The 27497-nt window shown below is 39.8% G+C and overlaps 1 protein-coding gene across 8 annotated transcripts in view; it reads left to right on the top strand.

The window, feature by feature from the left end:
• LOC115540137 (probable E3 ubiquitin-protein ligase HERC3) overlaps nucleotides 1–27046 on the top strand; it is a 43912-nt gene extending 16866 nt beyond the window's left edge. The window contains exons 1-24 of one of the 8 annotated variants that reach the window (XM_030351155.1): nucleotides 371–657; nucleotides 913–1027; nucleotides 3494–3570; nucleotides 3674–3898; nucleotides 4228–4319; nucleotides 4465–4595; nucleotides 4869–4996; nucleotides 5353–5420; nucleotides 5506–5612; nucleotides 5727–5786; nucleotides 5909–6014; nucleotides 6140–6332; nucleotides 6433–6587; nucleotides 6978–7043; nucleotides 7296–7406; nucleotides 7501–7590; nucleotides 7936–8043; nucleotides 8360–8500; nucleotides 8867–9033; nucleotides 9666–9732; nucleotides 9822–9883; nucleotides 10078–10282; nucleotides 10410–10509; nucleotides 10650–12376. In XM_030351155.1, coding sequence (XP_030207015.1) covers nucleotides 444–657; nucleotides 913–1027; nucleotides 3494–3570; nucleotides 3674–3898; nucleotides 4228–4319; nucleotides 4465–4595; nucleotides 4869–4996; nucleotides 5353–5420; nucleotides 5506–5612; nucleotides 5727–5786; nucleotides 5909–6014; nucleotides 6140–6332; nucleotides 6433–6587; nucleotides 6978–7043; nucleotides 7296–7406; nucleotides 7501–7590; nucleotides 7936–8043; nucleotides 8360–8500; nucleotides 8867–9033; nucleotides 9666–9732; nucleotides 9822–9883; nucleotides 10078–10282; nucleotides 10410–10509; nucleotides 10650–10864 — 3003 coding nt within the window. In that variant the 5' untranslated portion in view covers nucleotides 371–443 and the 3' untranslated portion in view covers nucleotides 10865–12376. Of the gene's footprint in view, nucleotides 1–370; nucleotides 658–912; nucleotides 1028–3493; nucleotides 3571–3673; nucleotides 3899–4227; nucleotides 4320–4464; nucleotides 4596–4868; nucleotides 4997–5352; nucleotides 5421–5505; nucleotides 5613–5726; nucleotides 5787–5908; nucleotides 6015–6139; nucleotides 6333–6432; nucleotides 6588–6977; nucleotides 7044–7295; nucleotides 7407–7500; nucleotides 7591–7935; nucleotides 8044–8359; nucleotides 8501–8866; nucleotides 9034–9665; nucleotides 9733–9821; nucleotides 9884–10077; nucleotides 10283–10409; nucleotides 10510–10649; nucleotides 12377–16581; nucleotides 16911–17106; nucleotides 17222–17331; nucleotides 17409–17512; nucleotides 17738–18080; nucleotides 18173–18324; nucleotides 18456–19023; nucleotides 19152–19675; nucleotides 19744–19828; nucleotides 19936–20050; nucleotides 20111–20211; nucleotides 20318–20448; nucleotides 20642–20735; nucleotides 20891–21203; nucleotides 21279–21523; nucleotides 21635–21733; nucleotides 21824–22061; nucleotides 22188–22478; nucleotides 22620–23141; nucleotides 23309–23574; nucleotides 23642–23721; nucleotides 23784–23997; nucleotides 24182–25117; nucleotides 25218–25370 lie in introns of those variants that run through there. The other 7 variants (XM_030351162.1, XM_030351161.1, XM_030351156.1 and 4 more) reach the window with 7 other exon arrangements.
• The last annotated feature ends 451 nt before the right edge of the window (nucleotides 27047–27497 follow it).

The following is a 27497-nucleotide window of genomic DNA, read 5'->3' as shown; positions in this document are numbered from 1 at the left end:
AAGAGCAGCAAGATAAAGATGAATCTTTAGACTGCTGCAATATGACGCGCACACACACACACACACACACACACACACACACACACACACACACACACACACACACACACACACACACACACACACACACACACACACACACACACACACACACACAGTATTTTTTTCACAACGACATCGTTAATTTATTATATTTAGTTAGGCCTATTCATTTAGTTTTTACACAATTTAAATGAAGTTATGTTTTAATTAGCGTTATGGAATTATTTAAGCGCAACGTGCGGGGGCGCCGTCATTCTTGGTTATGGTTTCAATTCCTGAAAAGTGTTCAGCAGTAAGTTTCTGTTTCGATTCCGGCAGGGATGCATTGAGTTGAGCTAGGGTGAGCTGGGATATTGCATAATGAGGTTCGCTGTCATGGTGGACACATCTAGAAAGACATAATGTTTTCATGGGGAGAAATTAATTTAGCGAAAACAAATGTATTGTCGGAAATCAAATCAGAGAATGGCATTCAGTTCGTACCAACGTGCAAACCAATAATAACAAGTTTCTCTGCCACTAAATCAACGGTAACGTTTACCAAAAATGATGGAATTTCATATTTTCTTCGGCGGCAAAGGAACCAAGATGGAAATGTGAGATTCGGTAAAACCAGTGAGTACATTTAGGTCCAAGTAGGCTACTCTGTCTGGATACAATTCTGGATACAATACATTTTCCTATGAGGGGCCGTTTGTAAACTTTTGCTTCTCAAAAACGTGCTTCACTTCTTTTGCAATTTGAATATCTATATTTTATGTAAATGTGGGGGGTTAGGGGGGGGGGGGGGGGGGGCGTAAAGGTTTACAAATGGCACCCAATATTTCCCTGCTCCATTTCCCTGCTCCTGACTATTTTTTTCTTTTCTAGAGAGCATCAAGTGCAAACACGCGGTAGCTTCAAGTTCTGGAGACTCTAGTCTTCTGCTGCTGTCCCGGGATGGCTCTGTCTTCGGTGTGGAACTCAGTGAATCCGCCGATCCAAGGTGAAGTCTTCGTCGTCGCATAGTCATTGCCAGGAGCATGTCTAGCTTTTTGGGGACTCTATGCAAAATGTCCTGGCCAGGGCTGAACTGGGACCAAAACATGGCCATGGTATTTTTGGCCATGGCGGTCCATCATGATTATTATTATTATTATTATTACCAAGTCTACTCATAGCATTATTTGAAAACAAAGGCTAAAAAGGCAATTCACACACACACACACACACACACACACACACACACACACACACACACACACACACACACACACACACACACACACACACACACACACACACACACACACACACACACACACACACACACACACACACACGGGTAACAACCTCCAAACCAGCAAGGATGAGGATGTGCACAAAACTCTATTGGCTAATATTATTATGCATGTTTTAAGTCTGACTGAATAAAATGAGGCCTGTAATAACTATGTTGAGCATTTGCACACTTTTAGCCTACAATTTCCACAGATACTATTTAGTGAAGATGCATACACATCCCAAAACATTTTCATTCTTAATTTCACAGGCAATCATCATTTGTGTCACTCCAGTGTAGCTCAAATGGAAAAAAAATATAACCTTGGTCATGTTGGAGGGGAAGGGCGGGCCGAGGAGGGAGACGAGGGATGAGAGGTTTCTTGAGAGGGGTCAATTTTATTCAAAGAATTCCTTCACTCAGGATTCTAGCTGCACGCCTCTCAGTTTCTAAGTCTGGGAGCATGCGAAGTGGCATGTAAAAACACAATATAATTTTTTTGGATTTGTTGGTTTGTGGGCGACCAGGTCAGAGCAGCTTGTATTGCTTACATCTCATAGCTGATTCTAAAAATGAATCAGCAATGAGACGTGCTAGCATAGGCAGTTTGCGGGGGCAGGGAGAGCACCCCATGGTGGCTGAAGCAGGTATTTGCATAAAAAAATAAAAAAAGAACATTGTGAAAGCATAAGCAGGACACAAAAAACGAAAATGACTGCTGCATCAGTCTAAACATCTTGCCGTGCAACGCTGCAATAAAGATTGCCTAAATGGTATTGGGTATTTGGGTGGCAACTGATTGTTTACTTTTACATTATAGTTTAATCAAGACTGCCGTGCCGTGATTGGCTTTACATTTTTCAAATTGTTAAATTGTTAAAAATGTAATTTAAAATCTGCTGTAAAAATAAACATATGTTTATTTAGCATGCTTGTTTTGTCCATATGTGCTCGGGCTGTGTTCCCCAAGTGGTAGGCCAGGTCTCAGCTGTTACAATGATTATTTTCTCCCCCCCCCTGGCTCAAATGTCACTCTCTGCCTTTTGTGTTCTAAACACTTGTTTGAAATAGGATGGATGTCAATTGCTCGCCAACTGCCAAATTACGTGACACGCCTACACCGTGAGAGGGGTTGAGTTGAAGAAAAATCATGGCTTATTTTAGGGTCGGGCGATTAATCGAATTTTGATCGCAATTTTTGATTTTAGTGACAAACGATCACGAAATTAAGATAATCAAGTTTTTTATTTATTTATTTATTATCATTATTATTATTACTATTATTCTTATTATTCTTTTACAACATTCAGACAGTAAAGTAAAAGTAGAAATGTGTAGGCTTTACTTTGTCTGTTTCAGTGAGTAAATTAGTTGGGAGTAGGCCTAGTAAAAAAAGTAGTAGAATAATTGCGGCAAATCATGTTCATAGAGGTATGGATAAAAACTGAAAGGGTTATGAATGCATACAGTTGCTTGTTTTCTCTGAACAGGGAGAACAGCTGGATACATATTTTAATATCATTTTAGATTGGAACATTTCCTTTTTGACCATTTTGTGTATTTTTTTAAGGCGAAATTTCAAAGTTCCCAGCTACAAAACATTTTTTCCGAGAGATGCTGATTAAATACAACATGTTTTCAAGCTCAAAAATAATCGTGATTTCAATATTGACCAAAATAAACGTGATTATGATTTTTCCCATCATCGAGCAGCCCTAGGTTATTTACATCTCGGCATAGACAGTAGCCAAAATGTCGCTGGGGTCAAATCCTTAAAGAGGAAAAGATTCTTAAAAATCTTTTTTCTCTCAAATTCCAACCAAGCATCTCAAGTTGACCCCAGCAATTTAAAACCTGACAAAATTATGACCAATGGGAAAAACTGTGACTCCTCTACATCAAAAACTATATATTTAATTTCATTTGTTTGAGCATCTAGGTTCTTTAGATTCTTTAAATGAACTACCAATGGAGACCAGTTATTTTTATTAATAAAACAAAACTTAATAAAAAAAATGGCTGAAATGGAAGCTTGGGGCCCCACTTGTGTATTTGACGGCCCTTGCAATAGAAAAGTCTGCATATAGCAAGAAACTGACCTGGTCATTGCTGTGATAATATGGGAAAGGTTTGTTTGCAAGGTGTAAAACATGTTCAACATTTGTGTTTGCTTGTTTCACTGTGATTCAGATCGCTCCAAAACTTCTTTAAAAAAAGGATCATTCAGGTCGCATGTGGAGACCAACATTCTATCGTTTTAATTGAAGGTAGGCTAACCAGCTCACTAGATTTAGCCTACTATTGTTAGGAATACAACATACAAGCAAAACCATTTGTCATTATAATGTGGCCTATACATATTGCTTTCAGATGGACAAGCATTGTCTTGGGGCAGCAACGCTCGGGGGCAACTGGGTCTCACCCTCCCAGAGACCTCTGTCGTCCCGTCCCCTACACCAGTGGCAGCCCTGTCAGGGGTACCCCTAGTCCAGGTCACCGCTGGGGGAGCCCACACTCTGGCCTTGTCTGTCTCTGGAACCGTATTCGGCTGGGGGCAGAATGACGCCGGGCAACTGGGTCTTGGTGACATGACAGGTATAAGGCCTGTAGGAATGTTCTCTTAGTCAGGAGATTCTGACTAAATGAACTCATTAGTCATGAGAAGGTTGATGATAGGACCATGAATTGCTTGTTTCCTTAGAGACGATCAGGTGATAATCTGCTCACTTTAATGGTTCCGCTTTTATCCCAATACAGAGACATTACATAATTATAATAATAATATATCGATATTACTCAATATAAAAGGACAAAAACCATAGACTTCCTCTGGTCACACACCGTTATCCTGGACATTATGTGAACTAAACTTGGAGGATATTTTAAATGTGTGAATGAAATTGTATTTCAAATCATGTCTTCAGACAGATATACTCCAGTGACAGTTGATTCTCTCAACCTTAAGAAGACCGTTTCCATTTCATGTGGTGAAAGACACACTGCTGTTCTGACAAAGGTTACTATATTCAAATCTTATTCTCGTAAAAAAAATACTTATGAGTAATCTCAATCACATCTCATTTCCATAGGGAACTCAATATAAATATAACCCTAAAGATAAAAAAGGCTGAGTCTGTGTATTCCCTTGTGTGTTCCTTTAGGGAGGCGTGGTGTTGACCTTTGGCAGCGGTGGCTGTGGGCAGCTGGGACACAACTCTCTGCTGAATGAGCTGACCCCTCGTGTGGTGGCTGAACTCTGGGGCGCAGCGGTCACCCAGGTCTCCTGTGGCAGGTACTCTGTCTTCATCTTTTCACTACTGTTCACTAGGAGACGCTTGAATCCAAAGGGACCTACAGCAACTTAAGTCATTAAGGAGCTGGTAGAGAGTGGCCATCTAGCTCAAGGATGCCCAGGGCTGAGGTTGTGGACGTTGGGATATTTAACCCGCATATTTAATTATAATTTCTTCACATTCATTTCAGCAGGTTATTACCGAATTGTTATTATTCAAATAATCAATGTCATCTTTTAATCTTCTTTCATTTACTATTTAATTTTCTTCAGCAACCACACCATGGCATTAGTAGGCCCAACAAAGAAGATCTATTCATTTGGTCGTGGAGAAGAAGGCCAGCTTGGAAACAGGCTCACCACAGACTGTTCGGTGCCTCTGCCTGTTCTGCTGCCTCATGGTAGGAAGTCTCTCAGTTCAGGGTTAAGTTGAGGGTAAAGGAGCTTTAGGAAGCAGGAAATACTTGATCAATAGTGACTTTAATAATGTTATCAATAAAATCACATCCTATAATATATTGTCTGCTAGACAGCCCATACCACTCTTTGTGTATTTACTTATTATTAACTTCTCTTACTACCGACAATCCCAAAGACCCAGCCACTCACGACACACAGCAAGCCGAGCTACACTAGTTCATGTCACACATGTGCACAGCCAGTTAGAGTAGACGGAACACTTTCATTTAGTGTTTTCGTTTTTGCTTAAAGTCTCCTGCCTACTTACTATTTGTTGGGTTTGTTTTGCATGAAAAAGATGACCGGAGTATTCAGCGAATATTTGCTGGAGGAAACCAATCTTTTGCCCTCTGTTCTCTCAGTCAGGTCGGTGTCTTTGTAATCTGCATTATTTAGTTTAGATGCAAGAAATTCAACATGTTTCGTTAGTTATCTTTGGTATGTTTTACAGGAGCCTGAGAAGGTTCTTCCTGGGATTATTACAGTTCTGGATATGGACACCATTGACTTCTGGCTCTCAAAGTGTAAGCAATCGAAATCATGGCAGCAAATCAAAAAGTAAGCTCCATATCAATCAATCAATCACAGTATGTAATCAAATATGAACATAAATATTCTTTAGATTAATATATTTGATATGCCCTTTACTGAAGTTTTTTTTTTTTTTTCTAGACAGATCAAGGATATATTCTCATCTGCATCTTCCTTGAACGCCAGCTTTCTTGACAGAAGGTAAGGCTTTTTAAAACATTTTAAATTCATTCTATCATAAATTGATTTCAAGGTGGTCTTTATAGGTTGGTGATAATATTCAACATAGGAATTTTATTTTGTTGCAAAATGTATTAAAATAGCGTTGACAAGCACTACCAGACCTCACCCAGCTGCTCTGGCTTGGACTTGGTTCTTGTCAACAAAGCTCTGGCCAAGCTAGCAACAAACACTGAAGTGCTACTGGAGGTACAGCAACATTGAGTGAAAATACCAGCCTCTCTCTGCCTTTAATTAAATAAAACGTATCATCCTGTGTTCAGAGTCAAACACTGACAACGCTGTAAATGACTTTGTCCTGAACGATGCTATAGGTGGAGACCGTCGTCCGAGACTGTCTCCTGCCCTCGTTGACTGGGCAGCCGGTCGGGTTTGAAGGCCTGAGGGTTTACTACCTGCTGGTGGAGCTGCTGCAAGTGCTGCTCAGAGACCACTTTGGTGAAATGCTCTCCGTGAGGGTGGCTGATGCCTTCCTCTCTCTGCACCGAGACAGACTGGAAGTCCTCGGTAATAGACCCAAAGAACCGATCATTTAAAATGCACTAGAATGTGTTTTCAAAAGCTGTTCAATGTACATAAAACGTATGTGTGTCTGTGATTGTTGCAGTTGGACTATGGTCCTGGACACCTAGCTTCTTCCGAACCGCAGTCGAGACCTTCTGCAACGTGTCCAGGAAGCACCTCTCATCCATAGATGTGGGGACCATCTCGAGAACCGTTTTCTTTATGAAGACGGCAGACATTTTGCAAAGGCTTCATTATGTGAGTGTTTACTGGCAGGTGGTAGATGCTTAGTGTAAATAGAGATGTGTGATGAGGAAATGGACGAGTCAAGTAATGGGGAATGATAGCTAAGTAGCTAGTGGTGTTCGACTATTACGGTCCGAAAGGTTCTCGGTTTGATCAACATTGTCAAATGCCCAACTTTTGCACATAACAGAGTTTAATTGATTTTTTCCACACGTATGATTACTGCTTCATACCGTATGAAGCATGATTGCTGCTTCATACCGTATGAAGCAGTAGTCTCTTCAATTAGAAAATAGCCAAATGTGATATTTCCCCTCTAATGACATGTATCTGAATTTAATGTATGTCGTTTTGGATGAATGTGTGGTGCTGAATAACTGAATAGTTATGTCCTGACTGCAGGCCAGCAGTAGCGGTTCACGGTGCCTCGAAGATAGTGTTTTCCATGTGACGATAGACATAGATAAAGTGAGTATTCAAGGACTTCTTACCAAAAAAATCTCTCTCCCTCTCTCTCTCTCTCTCTCTCTCTCTCTCTCTCTCTCTCTCTGATATATGTTTAACATATTATTTACTTGTACTATTATTTCTGTTTATTAAATGATATATAATATTGAGTGTGTCACTGATACATTATTCATACTTTTGGGTAACCAATGATATAAAGCAATATATGCTAATGTCGGTTGAACCTAACAATATTATTTCTCTACTCCTTAGTTGGGAGTAATGTATTTCTTCAATTGGATGGTAGAAATGCAAAGATCCCATACTGATCTGGGGTTGGTGGAAGCCGTGGATGAGACACTTACAGCCATAAAATCTATTGAGGTACGATGTTAAGACATTAACTAATATTAAATAGGATCGCTCAAATTTGGTCATGTATGCATCAGAGATAATACCTCTGTTATTCTTTATCTAGAGTTGCCTATTCCGCCTGGTGAAGTACCCTTGCATTCTACCCATAGAATGCAAGGTGAAGCTGTGGATCAGGCATCTGAATAGCATCAAGGTGCGGTTATATTAATTGAAAAGGATATTGTCAATAAATCAAGTCCAGTCAATAGCATTATTGGTTCACGAGCAACTATAAAACTGTTAATTTCTGCGCTCCTAGGATGCCACACAATGTCTATAATCTGATTAAGCGGTGCATGTAAACATGCTGAAATGTAATAAAGCTATATGCTACATTATGCTATACTATGCAATACCATACCATACAATGCCATGACATACAGTGATAGTGCTATACTATGCTGTGATATTCCATACGCTATACCATACTTGACTATACTATAGTGTGAATGGATTTGACTTGACCTGCTCTTGACTTCACCTCCACTCTGTATATCAGTATTTGCAGGCAGGAGTCTTTCAATTCAATGTCAACCGGGGGACAGTGCAGCAGGACACTTTTCAATTTCTGCGGACGTCATCCCATGACCCAAAATCAAAGCTTCAGGTTGGTCAGCAACGCATTTCCCCAGTTAACGTCCATGGTAATAAAGTTGGTGCAATTCTGATCAATCTAACCATCATTGGGGTAAATCTAGCTAAATGTGTTTGCAGAGTTCATTTTTCTCGTTAGTTAATTTTTCCAATTACATTGGATGACTGATGTAATAGGTCATTTTTTTATCATGTATTAATTCATTGGACTTCAGTGTAACATTACCGCACCAGTCACGATTCTCTAGTGTTCTGAATCCAGGGATTACAATTTAAATTGTAATACATTTCTCAAGGTCTTTTCCCTGCAAAACCTCTTATGTTTACAGGTGAAGTTTAATGGGGAAGATGGTGTTGATGATGGAGGTGTGTCAATGGAGTTCTTTCACCTCCTTGCTAAAGAACTTCAGAAGGCAGAACCACAAATACTGGAAGTGAACGAGCACGGAGTGGCCTGGTTCAGCAAGAATGTACGTATGCATTATTTTTGTGTAGGGATTAAAGGTGCAGTGTTTTCTCGTTTTTATTTAAATTTTATTGTCAGTTGATTTTGTTAAACTATCCGCTGTTCAATTGTGCATTTGAAAGATTTTCTAACATCTTTATCGAATGGATCAACGGCTTTTCAACATATTTTCAATGGTGGGAAAATGTAGCATGTTTCTGTTCATCTGTCCATCCTTCCATCTATCCATCCATTAATCCATTCACTCATCCATCCATCCTTCCATCCATCAACTCTTCCACTCATCATGCATCAATCATCCACCCATCCGTCATTACTTATTGTTTTGTCAAATGACGACACTAATTATAATATGGGCTGCCCCCTCCAGGTCGCCCAGCTGACTGATGAGTTCTTCCGACTGGGCACGCTCTGTGGCATGGCTCTGTATAACCAGTGCCTGATGAACATCCCCTTCCCCTTGGCTCTCTTCAAGAAGCTCCTGGGCTTGAAGCCAACCCTGGACGACCTCATGGAGCTGTCGCCAACTGTTGCACAGTACTTCTATTCTATGCTACACATTACATGCCGTGCTATATATGATCTATTGTAATACACTATACTATGCTTTTCTATTCAACACTATAATATATAATATGCCATGCTATGCTAAGTGATGCAATGCTATACAACCACTATACACTATATTACCAGTTGTATACATGGCCGCCTTAATGCACAAGCTTACCTGGGCTGAAGCCCCAGGGCCTACGCCGATTGGGGGGCCTATAATGAGCTGCAAAATATATATATTTTTTTTCATACTAGGCCCCACGATCGGCGTAGGCCCAAGACAAGGGGATTTTTTGTTTTGGGCTTACAAAGATCAGAGGCCTATCATGAGCCAATAAAATAGGGGTCTACTAGCTGGGCCCAGTGGCCACTTGAACCCCCGTCGTCGTCGTCAACGGCAAAATGTCTGAAAATAATTTACCCATCTTCATTGTAAGATCCCCTCTCAGGGGGCCTACGAACACTCAGGCCTGGTTGTATGTACCCCCATTTCATAATAATTTGATGGGTTTTCTTTGATAATTCTGTACTATTCTAAACTAGTTGTATTGGCGTATTCCCTGTACTTCATTACAATTTGACGGGGGTTGATTTTACTTTAACGGTCATTCCAACAGAAGCTTAAAGGAACTGTTGGACTATGAAGAGGAGGCTGTTGAGGACCTACAGTTAGATTTTGGAGGGGTAAGAGCTTAGGCTTTTTAAAATTCTGCTAGAAAAGCACTTAGCAAGAAGACCGTTCCTCACTTTAATCATCAACTTTACTTCTGTAGGATGCAGAAGGTTTGGATCTTCTACCCAATGGACAGTCCATTCTAGTGACCAAAGTCAACAGGTGTGTGTGTGTGTGTGTGTGTGTGTGTGTGTGTGTGTGTGTGTGTGTGTGTGTGTGTGGGTCGATGTATGTATGTATGTATGTGCAAGTGTGCCTGTGTGTTTATGTATGTATGCATGGCAACTATGCATGTGTGTTGCTGGTGCGTTTGTTCTTATTTATGAGATTTTAGAGCAGAATACAATGCTTCAAAGACACATGTGTATCGAACCCAGGCAGAAATATGTGGACCTCCAAGTGGACATGGTGTTCAGCCGCTCGGTGAAGCATCAGTTCAGGAAGTTTGAGAGAGGCTTCTTTAAAGGCTGCCCTTCACCTGCATGGAGAATGTTCCTCCCTGATCAACTCATGACGCTCCTCAAAGGAGAGGAGATCTTCAACTGGGATGGTCTGAGACAGGTCAGACATCCATCCCTAACCCTTCAAATACACCAGACACCACAGTATACGTCTATTTATATAGATATATCTATATATTTGTGTGAGTAAGAAATGTTCATGCTTCAAAATGTATCTTTTATTACAGAATGCAAAATATGAAGGCTGCACATCCAATGATGAAGTCATCAAAAACTTTTGGATTGTCTTGGCAGAGTTCTCCGTGGAGCAGAAGAAGGACTTCCTCAGTAAATAAACTCAACACAACACATCAATACTTGTATACAATATTATTGCTATTTGATTGGTTGCCTCCATTATTATATCAATTAAAATCGTATAAATAACAACCAATAGACATGTAAAACTTCCTTTTCCTCTTCGTAAGAATTCCTATCTGGAACGGACAGAATTCCCAAAGTTCGCAGTTCAACAATCAAGATAATCATCAAGTTGTCGTGTTACCCAGAACCTGAGCTGTACTATCCAATGGCCGCGACATGCTACTGGACTTTGATTCTCCCCAACTACAGGAACATCCAAACACTTCGTCAGAAACTCCTTCATGCGGTCAAGTATTGTGATACTTTTGGATTACAATGAAATAGTTTGACCTAATCGAGACTGCTACGTATGGTGGCATATCACTGGACAAATTTGCTGCCACTTTTCTTGATTATAATTCGAATCATATAAATTTTACTCGTGGTCGGTGGACCACACAATTCTGAAATTGTGTCAAAGTAGAAGGCTGGCCATGTGTTAATTGTACTAGAGACAGTGTTTCCCCTAGGATTGAGCTACAGCAGCGGCGGTGGATTTTTTTCGCTTGCAAATCTTTTTGTGTGCTCGCAAAGCGCTCCCTGCCGGGAGGTTTCTATGCGTCTTCCGGCACCAAAAGGGTGTACATACAGTACATTTGTGCACAGTAATGGGCAGGGAAAAATATGGAGAGATTAAACATAATACAAGTATAATCTTTAAAACAACTATTTACACTTATTTTACAAAAGATATATTATATCAACAACCACCCTATACAGTAAAATCACATAACACAAATACTACAACAACCAAAGCATCTTCCCCTCTCCCCACCACAAAGGTCGTAGTAGGACCATAAAGAGGCAATGCTTCTGTTGAACAAGTTTTGGGGCTCTAGAGTCAATAGTGGCGACGCTACTGAAATTGTTGCTGTTAAAAATGAATATTGACATTTTTGTTAAAAAGAAATTCCTTAAATATAAGTAGAAATATATTTTTCAAAACTAAAGGTTGCAATAACCATGCCTATATGGAAAACATTTTGGGGCTCTAGAGTCAATAATGGCGCCTCTATTGAAATTTTACCATTGTGCTCGTTTTCAGTTGTGCACTTTGCAGACGGTCCCTAAGCTCGCGGCTGAAAGCCTACAGCTCACAGAAGCCAATGCAATTCACCGTTCCCTAAAGACGGCTTGTTTGCATGAAAACCATGTTGTTGCTGATTCTATAGGTTACAACATTACTAAAGGTGCTTAGCTAGAGGTGTCAATTGTGTCGCAACAATGTTTCACTGATGATCTATTGAACCGCAAACTCTGAATCTGCCAATTTATTTCCAACTTTACGGAAGTTCCTCTCCGTTCATATGCTTTACTCACAGGTGTTTGAATTGACCTAGATATGAAGCATCCGTAGCACAAAATAATATTTGTCTCTAAAGAGAAGACGGAGCTCTCCTCTCCTCTCCGTTTATATGCTTTACTCAGGTGTGTGAATTGACCTTGATATGAAGCTTCCGTAGGGCAAAATAAAATAACATTTGTTTTTTAAAGAGATAAGACGGAGCTCTGCTCTCCTCTCCGTTTATATGCTTTACTCAAAAGTGTGTGAATTTACCTGGATATGAAGCGCATATTTAACCATTCAGAGGAAATCAGGCCTACTGTAGGCCTATGTAAATAAGATTAAAGATGTCTAGGATAGTATAAATGATAACTTTAAATGGCAGGTGTACTTTGCTTTTGATGGAGCCATTATGTTATATCAATAAAAAGCTTTTTATTGATGGGCACCTTTCAGGCCACTTAAGCACACCTTACATGCATAATTAATAAAATATTAAAAACACTTGGGTGGAGCGCGTGTTTGTCCCTTATGTGAAAGAGCTGGAAAGAGCTGGAGTAACGAATAAGATGCAGCTGGCCAGGGCGCTGAGAGGTGATGCATGATGGTGACACGGCAGACAAGTAGAGGAGCATGATGGACTGGGATCTGATGAGGAAACAAAGATTTTCTAACTTAAGATAAAATATACTCTGAAGTTTCCAGTTTCTGCAAACAGAAGAGAAGGGGTTTAGTTAAGGCTTTGTATCATCAATAAGATAGACTGTGACAAACAATCAATAACAAACAAAAAATAAAACTAAGTCTTAGTTTAAAGCCCACTCACCACGTCAAGGTGCAGGCCAAGAGTGGGAACATAGAACAAAGACTCACATCACAAACTCAGACAGTCAAAACATGCAAAAAACATATAAATACATGAAACCTTTACATAAATACGAGACCATAAGATATGTTTGGGTTTTTCTTGTTTTATCTTAAAAACAAAATACACATAACATTCAGAAAATAAGGGAAGAAAATAAAAGTAATAATAGATAAAGCTAAACTCAGTGATGGGCATACATTTAAGTGTACAAAAATTACAGAGGTCACTGATCGGATGTGCTGTTCAAAAATAAATGCACTATTAAACTATGCCTTGTGCTCCGTTATGCAAGCTCCAAGTCTACAATTAAACAATGTATTTTTGCACTTTTGAGTGCTTTGTGCCAACTTGTGCTCAGTCATGCAAGCTCCAAGTGTTACACTGCTTAAGAAACAGATTCCTTCCAACTAACTATTTACGAAAAATGCAATCAATATCTTATGTACAAATAAATAGTTACATTTGAACCAGCAACGACGTTGGAGTGGCCTACACACATTAATAATTGTAATACACCAACATTGATAACTGTCATACATAGGTAGCTAAACAAGCAAATGAAAAATGTAATACCAACGCTGAAATTTTAATTAGACTATTAACAATAATATAAAATGATACCGTAATGCACCTGTTCTTTGCCTTTGGATCTTTTGAATAATTGGATCAATATATGGTGAATCACAATGATCGCAAGCAGAGGACCGTGAGAGTTATTGAGCAGCAGATGAACCAGTCTAAAAATCGGGCACGTTAACGGAGCACTGAACTAGGCCCTCTCGGATGCCAGGTTGAAACAACATTTGTTTCACTACGACTCCTTTCAGCTGCACACCCCTCCTTCTCCAGCAAAAAATAATTAGAGAGAACGGCTAATAAAACGCTTGAGGTGGCGTTTTGAAAAGAAAAAACTATCCAGACATTTTTTGCGGAGACACATTCCTGTTCCCTACTTGTATTGCAGTGAACGGAGATATCTACTTCTGGGTCCCTTGAATCGAGGGACCGGTCCACAGCCCGCTTAAACAGCTGCAATACCAGGCTTGGCCGCTGAGCACTGGTGGAATGCGGAAGTAGGCACTGTTCCTGGGGGTTTGCTGTCCATCCAGACCAATCTTGCTTTTGTCCGCCATCTTGGATCCCTCAGGTGACCATAATCAAGGCCAATCAAGGGAGCCACTCCCACAGTTAGCACGACAACCAGTTTCCCACCAAAATAACATTACCCAACAGTAGGATCGTGACAGTATTTTAAAGAGATAAGCTGAAGCTCTCCTCTTCTCTCGTTAAAAAAAAGAAATTCATGAAATTCATCATGCAAAAAAAAAAAAAAAAAAACATAAAATTCATCATGTATATAGGGGAAACACTGAGGGAGCTGGTATGTGCTAAGCTAGCAACCAACAACAATGATCATTAACAGATGGACAGTATTCAAGGCAACGTTTTTACAATGTGTAAAGCTTAATGGCTTCGTTCCATAAGAGAAAAAAAGCTAACAGTCTAAGTTTGCAGTTTTATGCAATGCCATGCTGATTGCAGTGTTGGGAAAGTTCACTTTCTACGTGAACTAGTTCAAAGTTCAGTTCACAAATTTTAAAATGAACTAGTTCAGTTAAACGCTCATAATTCATAATTTTTAACTAAGTTCACGGTTCCAAAGAGCCTCCTTGTGGTTTGTCTAGGATGAAATAGAGTGGTTGAATCAGGTATCGTAGCGAAACACAGTTTCTGTCGTGTAAATCCCATTGATTTCGGTTGGAAGACTTTTTGCTCGTTGGGCAGAAATGGAAAGGGGGGGTCTTCACGTTTGGTTGTAGTCTTTTCGCTCGGTTCTAGCCCTACTGTTGGGACGGAGAACCGAGGGAAAAGACTACAACCAAACATAAACAGCCCCCCTTTCCGTCTCCGGCCAACAAGCAATGATTCTAGGAGGCATTCTAGTCTGCTGAGCTATGAGCCAGAGAGCTAACGTTATGGATTGTACATAATTATAATTCGAAATTCGTCTCAGCCTTTATACCACAGATACTCTAGGGTCTATAGCATATAACCGTGTTGTCTGATTACAGTTTAATTCATTTTTAACAATTGAACAGCTCTCGTTTTGAAGAATAATCACCTCGCCATTAGTTTGAATTGGAATCGTGACGTCTATACTTTCAATATAAAGTGTACATATTTATAATTTGAAATTCGTCCCAGCCTTTATACGACAGATACTATAGGGTCTATAGCATATAACCGTGTTTTCTGATTACAGTTTAATGTAACAGTAAGCTGACAACACCGCAACTGCAAATTAACCACACGGATATAACCATGGCAACCGGTCAAACAAGACGGCGTTCTGCACGCGCATCCGCCGTGTTGATAAACAAATAACCACCCTATTGAACGAAGTTAAGCCACGTGAGCGGGCTGTTCACAGCCCCCAGAATGAATGAGTTCACAGTAACGTTCATCAGGCAGTAATACAGTACGTTCGGTTCATGTTCGCCCAAAATATGAACGAGTTCATGAACTATCGTTCAATGAACGCGTTCAGGCACAACACTATCCGATTGGATGCTTATGTTATTGTATTTACACAGGTAACACTGCATTGTTCTTGGTAAACCAAGAACCATGAATTAATAATGTTATGAAGAAATCATCATGAATAAGTAAACGACATATTAATATGATCACCTGCATTAACAACGGACTAGTGATAGTATTCATTTTCAATTGTACAGTAGACATGTGATTATATGTTGGAAATTTATTGAATAATGTTGCTGCTTTGATTACTCTCAGAATGTAAAAAGGTATTGACTACAAGGTTAATTGATTAATAAGATTTACTTTTTGAGTGACTTTCTATGCAACTATGTACACTGGTGGTCAAAGGCTAATGTCTTAGCAAAAAAGTTTCTGTTGAATTAACTATAATTCTTAACAAATTACATTTTACAACACATGCTTTTCACAATTAACGCATTTACTTTTCACTGTATTTGCAAATATACCTGGGAAATAAAATAATTCTGACTCAAGTAAATTGAGAAGTGACGCTTCTACTTCCCGATGAAGTCATCTAGTTCATTTGTTATATGCAGGGCTTTGTATTAACAACTTCTGTTTACTAGGACCTTGAAGGCAGTGACGTCACTAGGCTGTTTAAAGTAGCCTAGTCCTTCTAGATATTCCTTCTGGCAAGAGAATAAACGATTTTAAAACAGAACCAGACCACCTCAAGTGAAATAACCTATACTATCTCCAGTCATATATATATATGTATAGATGAAAGGTCTGTCTCACTTGTATTCATTTTACTCTGAAATAACTTGAATGGAACTTTAGATTTTCAGCATAGCAGCCAGGAAGCTATTTAAAGCTATAATAAACTGCGTATTTTGTAAATTTAATCAAAGCCTTCTGAAATTGAAATTTGCCCTAAACCCCAGGTATTTCAGGAACCTAGAAACGCCCCTGCTTGAAGGGATTAAATTCTTCAATTCCCCTTAATAAAAGCAGCATCAGGGACCCGTTCCAAGTAGGCCTAGTCATGAAACTCAAAGCAGCACTGTATGTTATGGTTTAATTTATTTGTTTATCTATCCCAATTTCAGGAACAGTCCATCCTAACGGGATATAAGCCTTTCCCTCTCTTATTATTGTTGAGCCATTCATCGAAAGCAACACAAACATACAAATTATATCGCAAACACAAATAGTTTTTTTATACAATTGAAGTTACATTCTTTAATTTGCGCTGATGGAGCTTTGTAAGGGCAGCATGCGGGTGTGTCGTCATTCTTTGTTAGGGTTTAGAGTTTCAATTCAAAAAAACAGATAATATTCAGTTTCAGTTTCGATTCTGGTTGGGGGTGCATTTAATTGAGCTTGTCTATTTTGAGTTGAGCTGGGCTATTGCATTTGAGGTAGCCGGTGGACACATCTAGAAAGCAGTAATGTTTTTATGGGGAGAAATTAACTTAGCGAAGCCAAATGATTTAGCAGAAAACGGAGCCTCGGAGAATGGAATTCAGTTCGTACCAACGACCAAACCAATAATAACGAGTTTCTCTGCAACTAATTCAACGGTAGCGTTTTCCAAAAGTGATGGAACTTCATACTTTCTTCGGCGGCAAAGGGACCAAGATGGAATTGTGACATTCAGTGAAACCAGTGAGTAGCTTTTGCACCAAGTAGTCTATCTGGTTATAAGTAAAAAATAACCGACCAGCATTATGAGAAATAGGCCTATTGCATTTGATAATCTGTTCAAAAACAACAACTAGGACTTTACAAATATTCGAATAAACAACACAACTGTTTTCCTGGGCATGATGTCCATGCTCCTCACTATATTACTTTTTTCTAGAGAGCGTCAAGTGCAAACACGTTGTAGCTTCAAGTTCAGGAGACTCTATTCTTCTCCTGCTGTCCCGGGATGGCTCTGTCGTCTATGTGGAACTCGGTGCATCCGCCATTCCAAGGTGATGTCTTCGTCATCGTATTGTCATTGCTGTGACAAAATTGGAAAGGTTTGTCTAATACGTTTTAACGATATTCAACACAAGTGTTTCCTTGTTTCACTGTGATTCAGATCGCTCCAAAACTTCATAAAAAAAAGGATAATTCAGGTCGCATGTGGAGACCAACATTCCATAGTTTTAACTGAAGGTAGGCTATAGGTCTGACCAGCTCGATAGATTTAACCAAGTTTAGTTAAGAATACAACCAAAACCATTTGTCATTTTAATGTGGCCTATACATATTGCTTTCAGATGGACAAGCATTGTCTTGGGGCAGCAACGCTCGGGGGCAACTTGGTCTCACCCTTCCAGAGACTTCTGTCGTCCCGTCCCCTACACCAGTGGCAGCCCTGTCAGGGGTACCCCTAGTCCAGGTCACCGCTGGGGGAGCCCACACTCTGGCCTTGTCTGTCTCTGGAACCGTATTCGGCTGGGGGCAGAATGACGCTGGGCAACTGGGTCTTGGAGACACGACAGGTATAAGGCCTGTAGGAATGTTCTCTTTAGTTTAGAGATTCTGACTAAATAACCTCATTAGTCATGATAAGGCTGATGATAGGACGTTGCTTTGTTGAGTTGCTTGTTTCCTTAGAGCCGATCAAGTGATGATCTGCTCACTTGGTAACACACTGGTTTGCCTTTAATCCCAATACAGCCTATAACAGAGTTTATATCTTAATGTTATATATTTCTCACTATAAAAGGACAAATACCGTCGACTTCATCTGGTCATAAACTGTTATCCTGGAGATTATGTGAACTAAACTTGGAGAATCTTTTAAATGTGTGAATGAAATTGTATTTCAAATCATGTCTTCAGACAAATCTACTCCAGTGACAGTTGAGTGTCTCAACCTTAAGAAGACCGTTTCCATTTCTTGTGGTGAAAGACACACTGCTGTTCTGACAAAGGTTGGTATATTCAAATATTCTTCTCGTCCTTAATGATTGCATTAAGCCATGTGTAAAAAAAACAATTAAGAGTCCGAATCACATCTAATTTCCATAGTCCCATTTTGTGAACTCAATAAAAAAATATTTGATTTCCTTGTGTGTTCCTTTAGGGAGGCGTGGTGTTGACCTTTGGCAGCGGTGGCTGTGGGCAGCTGGGACACAACTCTCTGCTGAATGAGCTGACCCCTCGTGTGGTGGCTGAACTCTGGGGCGCAGCGGTCACCCAGGTCTCCTGTGGCAGGTACTCTGTCTTCATCTTTTCACTACTGTTCACTAGGAGACGCTTCAATCCAAAGTGACCTACAGCGACTTAAGTCATTAAGGAGCAGGTAGGGAGTGGCCATCTAGCTCAAGGATGCCCAGGGCTGAGGTTGAGGACGTTGGGGATCGAACCCAGTTCCTCTTGCCTAGCAAACAAAGACGACAGCCAGTGTATTATTCTACTGAATCTATGTATATATGAATTTAATACCTATTGGTTTTATTTATTTTTTGATGGGCGATGTGCTTATACATCACCCGCATATTTAATTATAATCCCTTCACAATCAATTCAGCAGGTTATTACCGAATTGTTATTATTCAAATAATGACTGGCTTCTTTTAATCTACTTTTCTAGCGAATCTATGCAGGATTCGAACACCTCTTTTTTTTATTGACTCACATTTCTGATCGATGATTTGCTTACACATCACCAATGCATTTATTATAATCCCTTCCCATTAAATTCAGCAGATCAATATAGAAAGGTTCAAAATAATCACTAGCTTCTTTAATCTTCTTATATTGACTATTTTATTTTCTGCAGCAACCACACCATGGCATTAGTAGGCCCAACAAAGAAGATCTATTCATTTGGTCGTGGAGAAGAAGGCCAGCTTGGAAACAGGCTCACCACAGACTGTTCGGTGCCTCTGCCTGTTCTGCTGCCTCATGGTAGGAAGTCTCTCAGGGAATAGAACACTGCCCTGAAGCCTAGTGGGTTGGCGCGGCGCCACTCGTCTAGCCCGCGCCGGTGTGTGTTGGGCTTCAGGAAGCATTTTTCATGTTTTGTTACCTTGGTTCTGCAGTTAAAGTCACACTGTGAAACATTTAAACTATCTCGTATCTTAAAATAACCTGGACACATCTATATCTGTATATATCTACATATATGCTGATCAAAAGTGATATCAATAATGTTATCAATAAAATCACATCTTATAATGTATTGTAAAAAACAAAATGCTATTCAATTAACCTACAATTTATTCTTAACTGCTCTTATTAACGACACTCCTAAAGCTTTGTGCCACTCATGGCACAAAGCCAGCCGATCTAAAGTAGTGGACAGAACACACTTATTTATTTTTTTTCAATCCTGAAATTATTTATATATATATATATATATATATATATATATATATATATATATATATATATATGTGTGTGTGTGTTGGTCATTTTTTTCCATGAAAAAGATGACCGGAGTATTCAGCAAATATTTGCTGGAGGAAACCAATCTGTTGCTCTTCGCTCTTTCAGTCAGGTAGGAGTCTTTGTATTTTGCATTAATTAGTTTGGATGCAACACATTCAACATGCTTGGTTAGTTATCTTGGGGATGTCTTACAGGAGCCTGAGAAGGCTCATCCTGGGATTATTACAGTTCTTGATATGGACACCATCGACTTCTGGCTCTCGAAGTGTCAGAATGCAAAATCATGGTGTAAAATTAGAAAGTAAGTTCTGAATCAATCAATCACAGTATGTAATTTATGTTTAATTAGAACATTAAATGTAAACTGGTTTAGTATAGTATATTTAATTTAGTATATCAATTTGATCTATTTCTAGACAGATCGAGGATATATTCTCATCCACGTCTTCCTTGAATGCCAGCTTTCTAGACAGAAGGTAACGCATTTTACTATATTTTAAGTTAATGTATTATCAGTTCAAGTTGCTCATTCAATAATAATGGTGCTATTCACCCTACGACATCACAATCAAAATAGTGTTGACAAGCACTACCGGACTTCACCCAGGTCCTCTGGTTTGGACTTGGTTCTTCTCAGCACAGCTTTGGCAAAGCTAGCGACAAAAGCTAAAGTGCTACAGAAGGTACAACAACATCTAATGAAAATACTAGCCTCTCTCTTCACCTTTATTTAATTAAATAAAAAGTATCATCCCATGTTCATTGTCAAACACTGACAACGCTGTAAATGACTTTGTCCTGAACGATGCTATAGGTGGAGACCGTCGTCCGAGACTGTCTACTGCCCTCGTTGACTGGGCAGCCGGTCGGGTTTGAAGGCCTGAGGGTTTACTACCTGCTCGTGGAGCTGCTGCAGGTGCTGGTCAGAGACAACTTTGGTGAAATGCTCTCTGTGAGGGTGGCTGATGCCTTCCTCTCTCTGCACCAAGACAGACTGGAAGTCCTCGGTAATTGACCCAAAGAACCGATAATTTAAAATGCAATGCAATGTGTTTTCCCAAGCTGTTCATTGTATGCTGTGTGTGTGTGTGATTGATGCAGTTAGACTATGGTCCTGGACACCTGACTTCTTCCGATCTGCAGTGGAGACCTTCTGTAAAGCATCCAGGAAGCTCCTCTCATCCTTAGATGTGGATTACAGAGAGCAAGCCGACTTCTTTATGAAGACAGCTGGGGTTTTGCAAAGGCTTCATTCTGTGAGTGTTTACTGGCAGGTTGTGGATGCTTAGTGTAATAGAGATGTGTGATAAAGGATTAGGGCCGGACTGAGTAGTAGCTAGTGATGTTCTACGCCTATGGTCCAAGAGGTTCTGGGTTCCATCAACAATGTGAAATGCAGAAGTATTCTGCTGAATCTTTTTCAAAATGTGCGTATGGAGCAGTGCTCTCCTTCATTAACAAATAGCCAAATGGGTTGTTTCCCCTGTTGACATGTATATGAAATGACTTCAAGTCATTTTGTGTGAAAGTGTGATGCTGAATAACTGAAAATTAATGTCCTGACTGCAGGCCAGCAGTAGCGGTTCATGGCGCCTTGCAGAAAGTGTTTTCCATGTGACGACAGTCACAAATACCATCGAGATGGTGAGTATTTAACAAAACAATCATAAAGGACCTCTTTTCAGAAATTTCCTAATTTCTCTCTATCATATGGTCAACATATAAATGACTAATGATATTTGTGGCACATGATAGCGACCTTAAGTACAATACAAATCTGTGGTCATTTATTTTAGAAATCAATATAATAATAATATTCATATAATAATAATAATAATATATAACTACTGGTTGTTTATGTATAACTATTTTTTTTCTCTACTCCTTAGTTTGAACAACTGTTTCTCAGTTGTAACTCAATCCTGCAGTATTATCCATGGTTCCTTCCTGAACTTAATGATGAAGAACAAAGGACACTGATCAAGCGAGATTATTATTTGGTATGCTGTTTAGACACTAACTCATGTGAATTAGGTTTGCTGAAATATGGTTCCCTATGCTTCTGAGATAATACCTCTATATTGTTATTCTATATATAGAGTATCCTGTTGCCTCTGGTGAAGTACCCTTGCATTCTACCCGTAGAATGCAAGCTGAAGCTGTGGAAGTATCATCTGAATATTGCCACGGTGAGATTATATTTATTAAAAAGGATGTTTTCATGAGCTACCACAAAACTGTTAATTTCTGCGGTCCTTAAAAGCCACACTGACAATAAAAGTTTAATAAAGCTACATACATTATGCTAAGCTATGCGATGCAATACAATACCATACAATGCCATGCCATACACTTAGTTGATATACTATGCTATGCTATGCTATAAGCTAGGCTATACTTTACTTCACGATACCATACTTCTACCAGACTGTCCCTCTACTACTGCAGTTACAGCCAGGATACATTGAATTCACCATCAACCGGGCCACGGTGCAGCAGGACACTTTTCAATCGCTGAGGACGTCTTCCCATGACCCAAAATTAAAACTTGCGGTGGGTCAGCAAAGCATTTCCCAAGAAATAACAATTAGCAATTTGGTTCTACCTAACTAACACTTGGTTAAATCCAAATGTGTTAGTACATTTCAACTTGTTCTTTTTCCAATTACATTTGATGATGGTTGCATAGTGCAGTTTTTTTTTATTGTGTATTTATTCAATGGACTTACCGCACTATACAAGATTCTCTAGTTTTTATAATCCAGATATCAGATGAATTCACAATATTTAAATTGTAAGACATTACTCAAGTTATTTTCCCTGCAAAACCTCTTATGTTTACAGGTGAAGTTTAATGAGGAATATGATATGCATCTTGGAGGAGTCGTAATGGAGTTCTTTCACCTCCTTGCAAAAGAACTTCAGAAGGCAGAACCACAAATACTAGAAAAGAATGATGACGGAGTGGCCTGGTTCAGCAGGAATGTACGTATAAACAAGTGGCATTTTATGTTATTTTATCACAATTAGAGTGTGGGATACATGTGTTGGTATAGTTAAAGCTCAAACACACGCTTCTGTCAAGCTCGTAAGTGAAGATCAGCAAAGGGCCACGCCGCTATACAGAGACCGTCCCCCATAGACTGCCCCTTTTTAGGGCCGATGGGCTAAGACGTGCAGTCCTCCCAGAGCTTAGCAAATTGTGGCATGGAAGGCGTTAAAAAAAAAAATCGAGCAGGTTTCCATGCTGTCAATTGTTTCCGCACTTGGTAGAGGGTTTATGTTCATTTGGGTTCGGAAACGCTACACTGTCCTCTTGAGTACACGTGAACATAACGCAGAAGTTTAAATGCAGGGCGCTCTGGACAGACCCACGTCCCGTCTAAAATCCCTACGTGGATCTTCACGAAGAGGGGTCAATCCACGCTTCCTTCCATCCGTCCACTCATCATGCATCAGTCATCCACCCATCATTATTATATACTGCTTCTATACTGCCCCCTCCAGGTCGCCCAGCTGACTGATGAGTTCTTCCTACTGGGCACGCTCTGTGGCATGGCTCTGTATAACCAGTGCCTGATGAACATCCCCTTCCCCTTGGCTCTCTTCAAGAAGCTCCTGGGCTTGAAGCCAACCCTGGACGACCTCATGGAGCTGTCGCCAACTGTTGCACAGTACTTCTAAACTACGCTATACATTACATGACATGCTATGATATGCTATACATGTCCTTTTTACTATGCTATACTATTAGATGCTATGCTTTGCTAGACATTACTAAACTATTACATATGCTTTGCTATGCTATGTAATAGTATGCTATACTACCACTTTATTATACTACTACTATACTACTATATTAAATTATCCATTTTATTTAACACCGTTTCATCCTAATGTTGACTTGGCGTTAAGTGTCATCCCACTGTCGTACCAACAGGAGTTTTAAGGATCTGCTGGACTATGAAGAGAAGACTGTTGAGGACCTACAGTTGGATTTCGGAGGGGTAAGAGCCAATGAACACTGTTTAAAAGCACTTTTAAAGGGAGACCTCACTCTAATGTTACACCAACTTTACTTCTGTAGGATGCAGAAGATTTGGATCTTCTACCTAATGGAGAGTTAATTCAAGTGACCAAAGACAACAGGTGTGTGTGTGTGTGTGTGTGTGTGTGTGTGTGTGTGTGTGTGTGTGTGTGTGTGTGTGTGTGTGTGTGTGTGTGTGTGTGTGTGTGTGTGTGTGTGTGTGTGTGGGGGGGGTCAATGTAGACATTCGTATACATGTTTATATTTGCAAGTGTACCTGTGTGTGTATGTATGCATGCACAGCATGCATTCAACCCAACCCTGTCTCTAACCCAGGCAGAAATATGTGGACCTCCAAGTGGACATGGTGTTCAGCCGCTCGGTGGAGCATCAGTTCAAGGAGTTCGAGAGAGGCTTCTTGAGAGGCTGCCCATCACCTGAGTGGAGAATGTTCCTCCCTGATCAACTCATGACGCTCCTCAAAGGAGAGGAGGTCTTCAACTGGGATGATCTGAGACAGGTCAGACATCCATCCCTAACCCTTCAAATACACCAGACGCCTCAGGATTGATCTATTAGAGCCTGACTAATATATAGGAGCAGGCGCTCCTCCTCCTCCTAACAAAAATATCTCACTACCAATAATAACAGGCTGCTAGTTGCGCAATATACTAGATTATTATAATTATTGATTAATACTGGCATTTCGTCGTCCACAATAGTGCATTTCTTCGCATGCTCTTGAGTGAGTGAGCCAGTGTTGTGGTGCAATTTCACTGAAGATTTGCACACTTTTGAGTAGTATGATCAGAGCAATGTGTCTTCATTGGAACTTAAGTGGGTCCTGTTTCCATAAGAGCGCTCTCACCGGCGCCACCACACAGCCCTATTATAACTTCCAGCATTGCTCAAAACCTTTGCGCATATACATGTATATATATATATATATATAGTGGCGAGCAGCACAGGAAGGAAGAGACGGGATCAAGGGTTTAGCAGTTCGATGCAGTTCAGCGCCCCATACACCGCACGACTACGGACTGCCTTTATTAACACCCATAGTCTTTCACGAAACACAGCGCACCTAACAAATTAACATAACTCTCACATTAACGGTGGCAACAACAATGTACACAACATGACAACAAAACAACACTCCAACAACGACCAACCCCAACCCCCGAACCCCGATAAGTTTCCCAACCACAAAGGAACCAGGAGGGCCCCGAAAGGTTCTAGCAGATCGGGGTTACCCCTCCTTCGCGCACGGAAACGGCGTCAACCGATTTTTGGCTCCCCTATTTAGGAATCTCACTCTGCCCCAAAATCCAGTATCCGTCTGGCTCTAATATCTATCTAGCTAAATATAAATAAATATATCGATATTGATGCGGAAATATCTCTATATACATGTTTGCATGTAAGACAAATGTTTTTGCATTTTTCCTTTTTACAGCATGCAAAATATCAAGGCTGCACATCCAACGATGAAGTTATCAAAAACTTTTGGATCGTCTTCGCGGAGTTCTCCGTGGAGCAAAAGAAGGACTTCCTAAGTAAATATAACTCAACATAACATATAATAACTTGTATAAATTATTATTGCTATTTGATTGGTTATTATTGCATGTTGTATCGCTTAAAACCGTATACCGTGTAAAACAACCAATAGACATTAACATGTGAAACGTCTTTTTCCCCTCCTAAAGTATTCATATCTGGAACGGACAGAAATCCCAAACTTCGCAGTTCAACAATCATGATAAAGATCAACTTGTCGTGTTACCAAGAGCCTGAGCTGTACTATCCAGAGGCTGTGACCTGCTGTTGGACTTTGAATCTCCCAAACTACAGCAACATCCAAACGCTTCGTCAGAAACTCCTTCATGCAGTCGAGTGTTGTGATACTTTTGGATTACAGTGAAATAGTTTAACCTAATCGAGACTGCGACATCCAGTGATATGGACATCATATCACTGGACAAATTTGCTGCCACTTTTCTTGATTTTTATTCCTATCATTTAAATATCACTTTTGGCTGTTGGACCAAACAATGTATGTTGAAAATGGGAGAAAGTCGAAAGCTTGCCATGTGTTAATTGCACTGGAGAAGCTGGTAGAAATGTGCTAGGCTAACAACCAACAAAAATTATCCTATCATTAAAGATAGACAGTACTCAAGGCAAGGGAGCAAATGAGAACTCAGATTCAACAAGCCATTAAGATTTTTTTGCCTAAAGCTAATTGGCATTTTTTTCCCAGAAGAGAACAAAGCTTACAGTCATACAATTTCTTAATTGTACACAATTTAGTTTTATGTATTCATTTAATTTATTGGTTATTCATAGCGCCATGTTTCAGCATTTTAGATAATTTTGTAACTTATTTTCATATTCTTCCTCAAAGGTGCAATAGATGTTACTCAATTGAATATATTTATTCACGACCCAAAAAGTGCAGATTGAATGATTGTTTAAACAAAGCTAACCCTGCACCCTGCTTCATACCTACACTGTGCCTGTAGTCTGCCTCATCTGTGCTACAAATTATAAGATTGATAACGGGAGCCAACAGCCGTGAAGCTAAACCTTCTCTTGAGGGGAAACCACAAACTGCGAATTAATAAAGTTATAAAGGAATCATCATGGCCTGCATTAAGAACAGTCTATATAGCCTATATATATGTAGCAAATCCACAGAGCGCATGGACACCAGGGTTGCTTTTCAGCACAAGCAAGTCGTTTATTTTGACTATGGGCAGTTCAACAAATCACAAATCATAAATCGTAAATCGGCCAAGGCGGACAAAGGGAGCGTTTCTGGGGATCTCTTGCAGCGATCGTCCATGTGGCTCAGTCGATCCTCCTCACTACAAGATAAAGCGGGCACATACACACTCCCTGATTGGTCTGATTGCGAGCAGGTGCCCGCAATCAGACCCAATCCACCCATCAGATCCGGTGTGCTCCCAACATGCCCATACTCCCTCTGCAGGCCAGACGCCGCACGTCCCCCCACAATATATGTATATAGCCTACGCAAATTACATTAATTTAGTTGGGATTTTTTTTGCTGCTTGTATTACTACCAGAATAAATATTTTAATTGAATAGAAGATGAAGATGTATATTTAAATCAATAATACATATAGATCAACTTGGATTCATTTAGATAAACAATTTAAGTGACTTTATATAGGCCTACAACTCGTATCTTGACCTTCATTGGTCAAATGCTGACATCCTAGAAAGGAATTTATGGGGAATTAACGATATTTGTGAACAAATAACATTTTACATCACATGCTTCTCCCAATAAATACATTTTAACTTTTCACTATGTGCAAATATACCTGGCAAAATAAAATGACTAAATTCAGATTAAGCATCACTCGTGTGAGTGTTGTTACTACGGAGCTACCACTTATTATCTTGTTCAGTTTTTATATTCAGGGATTTTTAACAACAACTCATGTTTACCAGGACCTTGGAGGGATTGAATTGGGTTTCCTTATTTCCCCTTAAGAAAAACAGCCTCAGGGACCGCTTCTGAGGAGTCAGGGCAACTCAAAACTAGACTGAATGATTTGGTTTAATTTAAATGTTTATCTATGAACAGAGCCGGCCCTCCCTATGAGCGAATTAGGCGTCCACTTAGGGTCTCCGACCGCCAGGGTGCCCCCAAGAGCGCTGTATATACATATTATTCTTATTTTTTTAATTCACAAAGCAATTTACTTAACAAGCAAGGAAACGTTATCAACATAAAGCTCATATTGGTTTAATAAAACAAAGGTGGAATTAAGAATTTGGCTGCGTCGGTCTGTCCCATAGAC

Source organism: Gadus morhua, chromosome 3 (assembly GCF_902167405.1).
Source record: "Gadus morhua chromosome 3, gadMor3.0, whole genome shotgun sequence".
Lineage (NCBI taxonomy): Eukaryota > Metazoa > Chordata > Actinopteri > Gadiformes > Gadidae > Gadus > Gadus morhua.
This window is presented reverse-complemented; position numbering and strand designations above follow the sequence as displayed.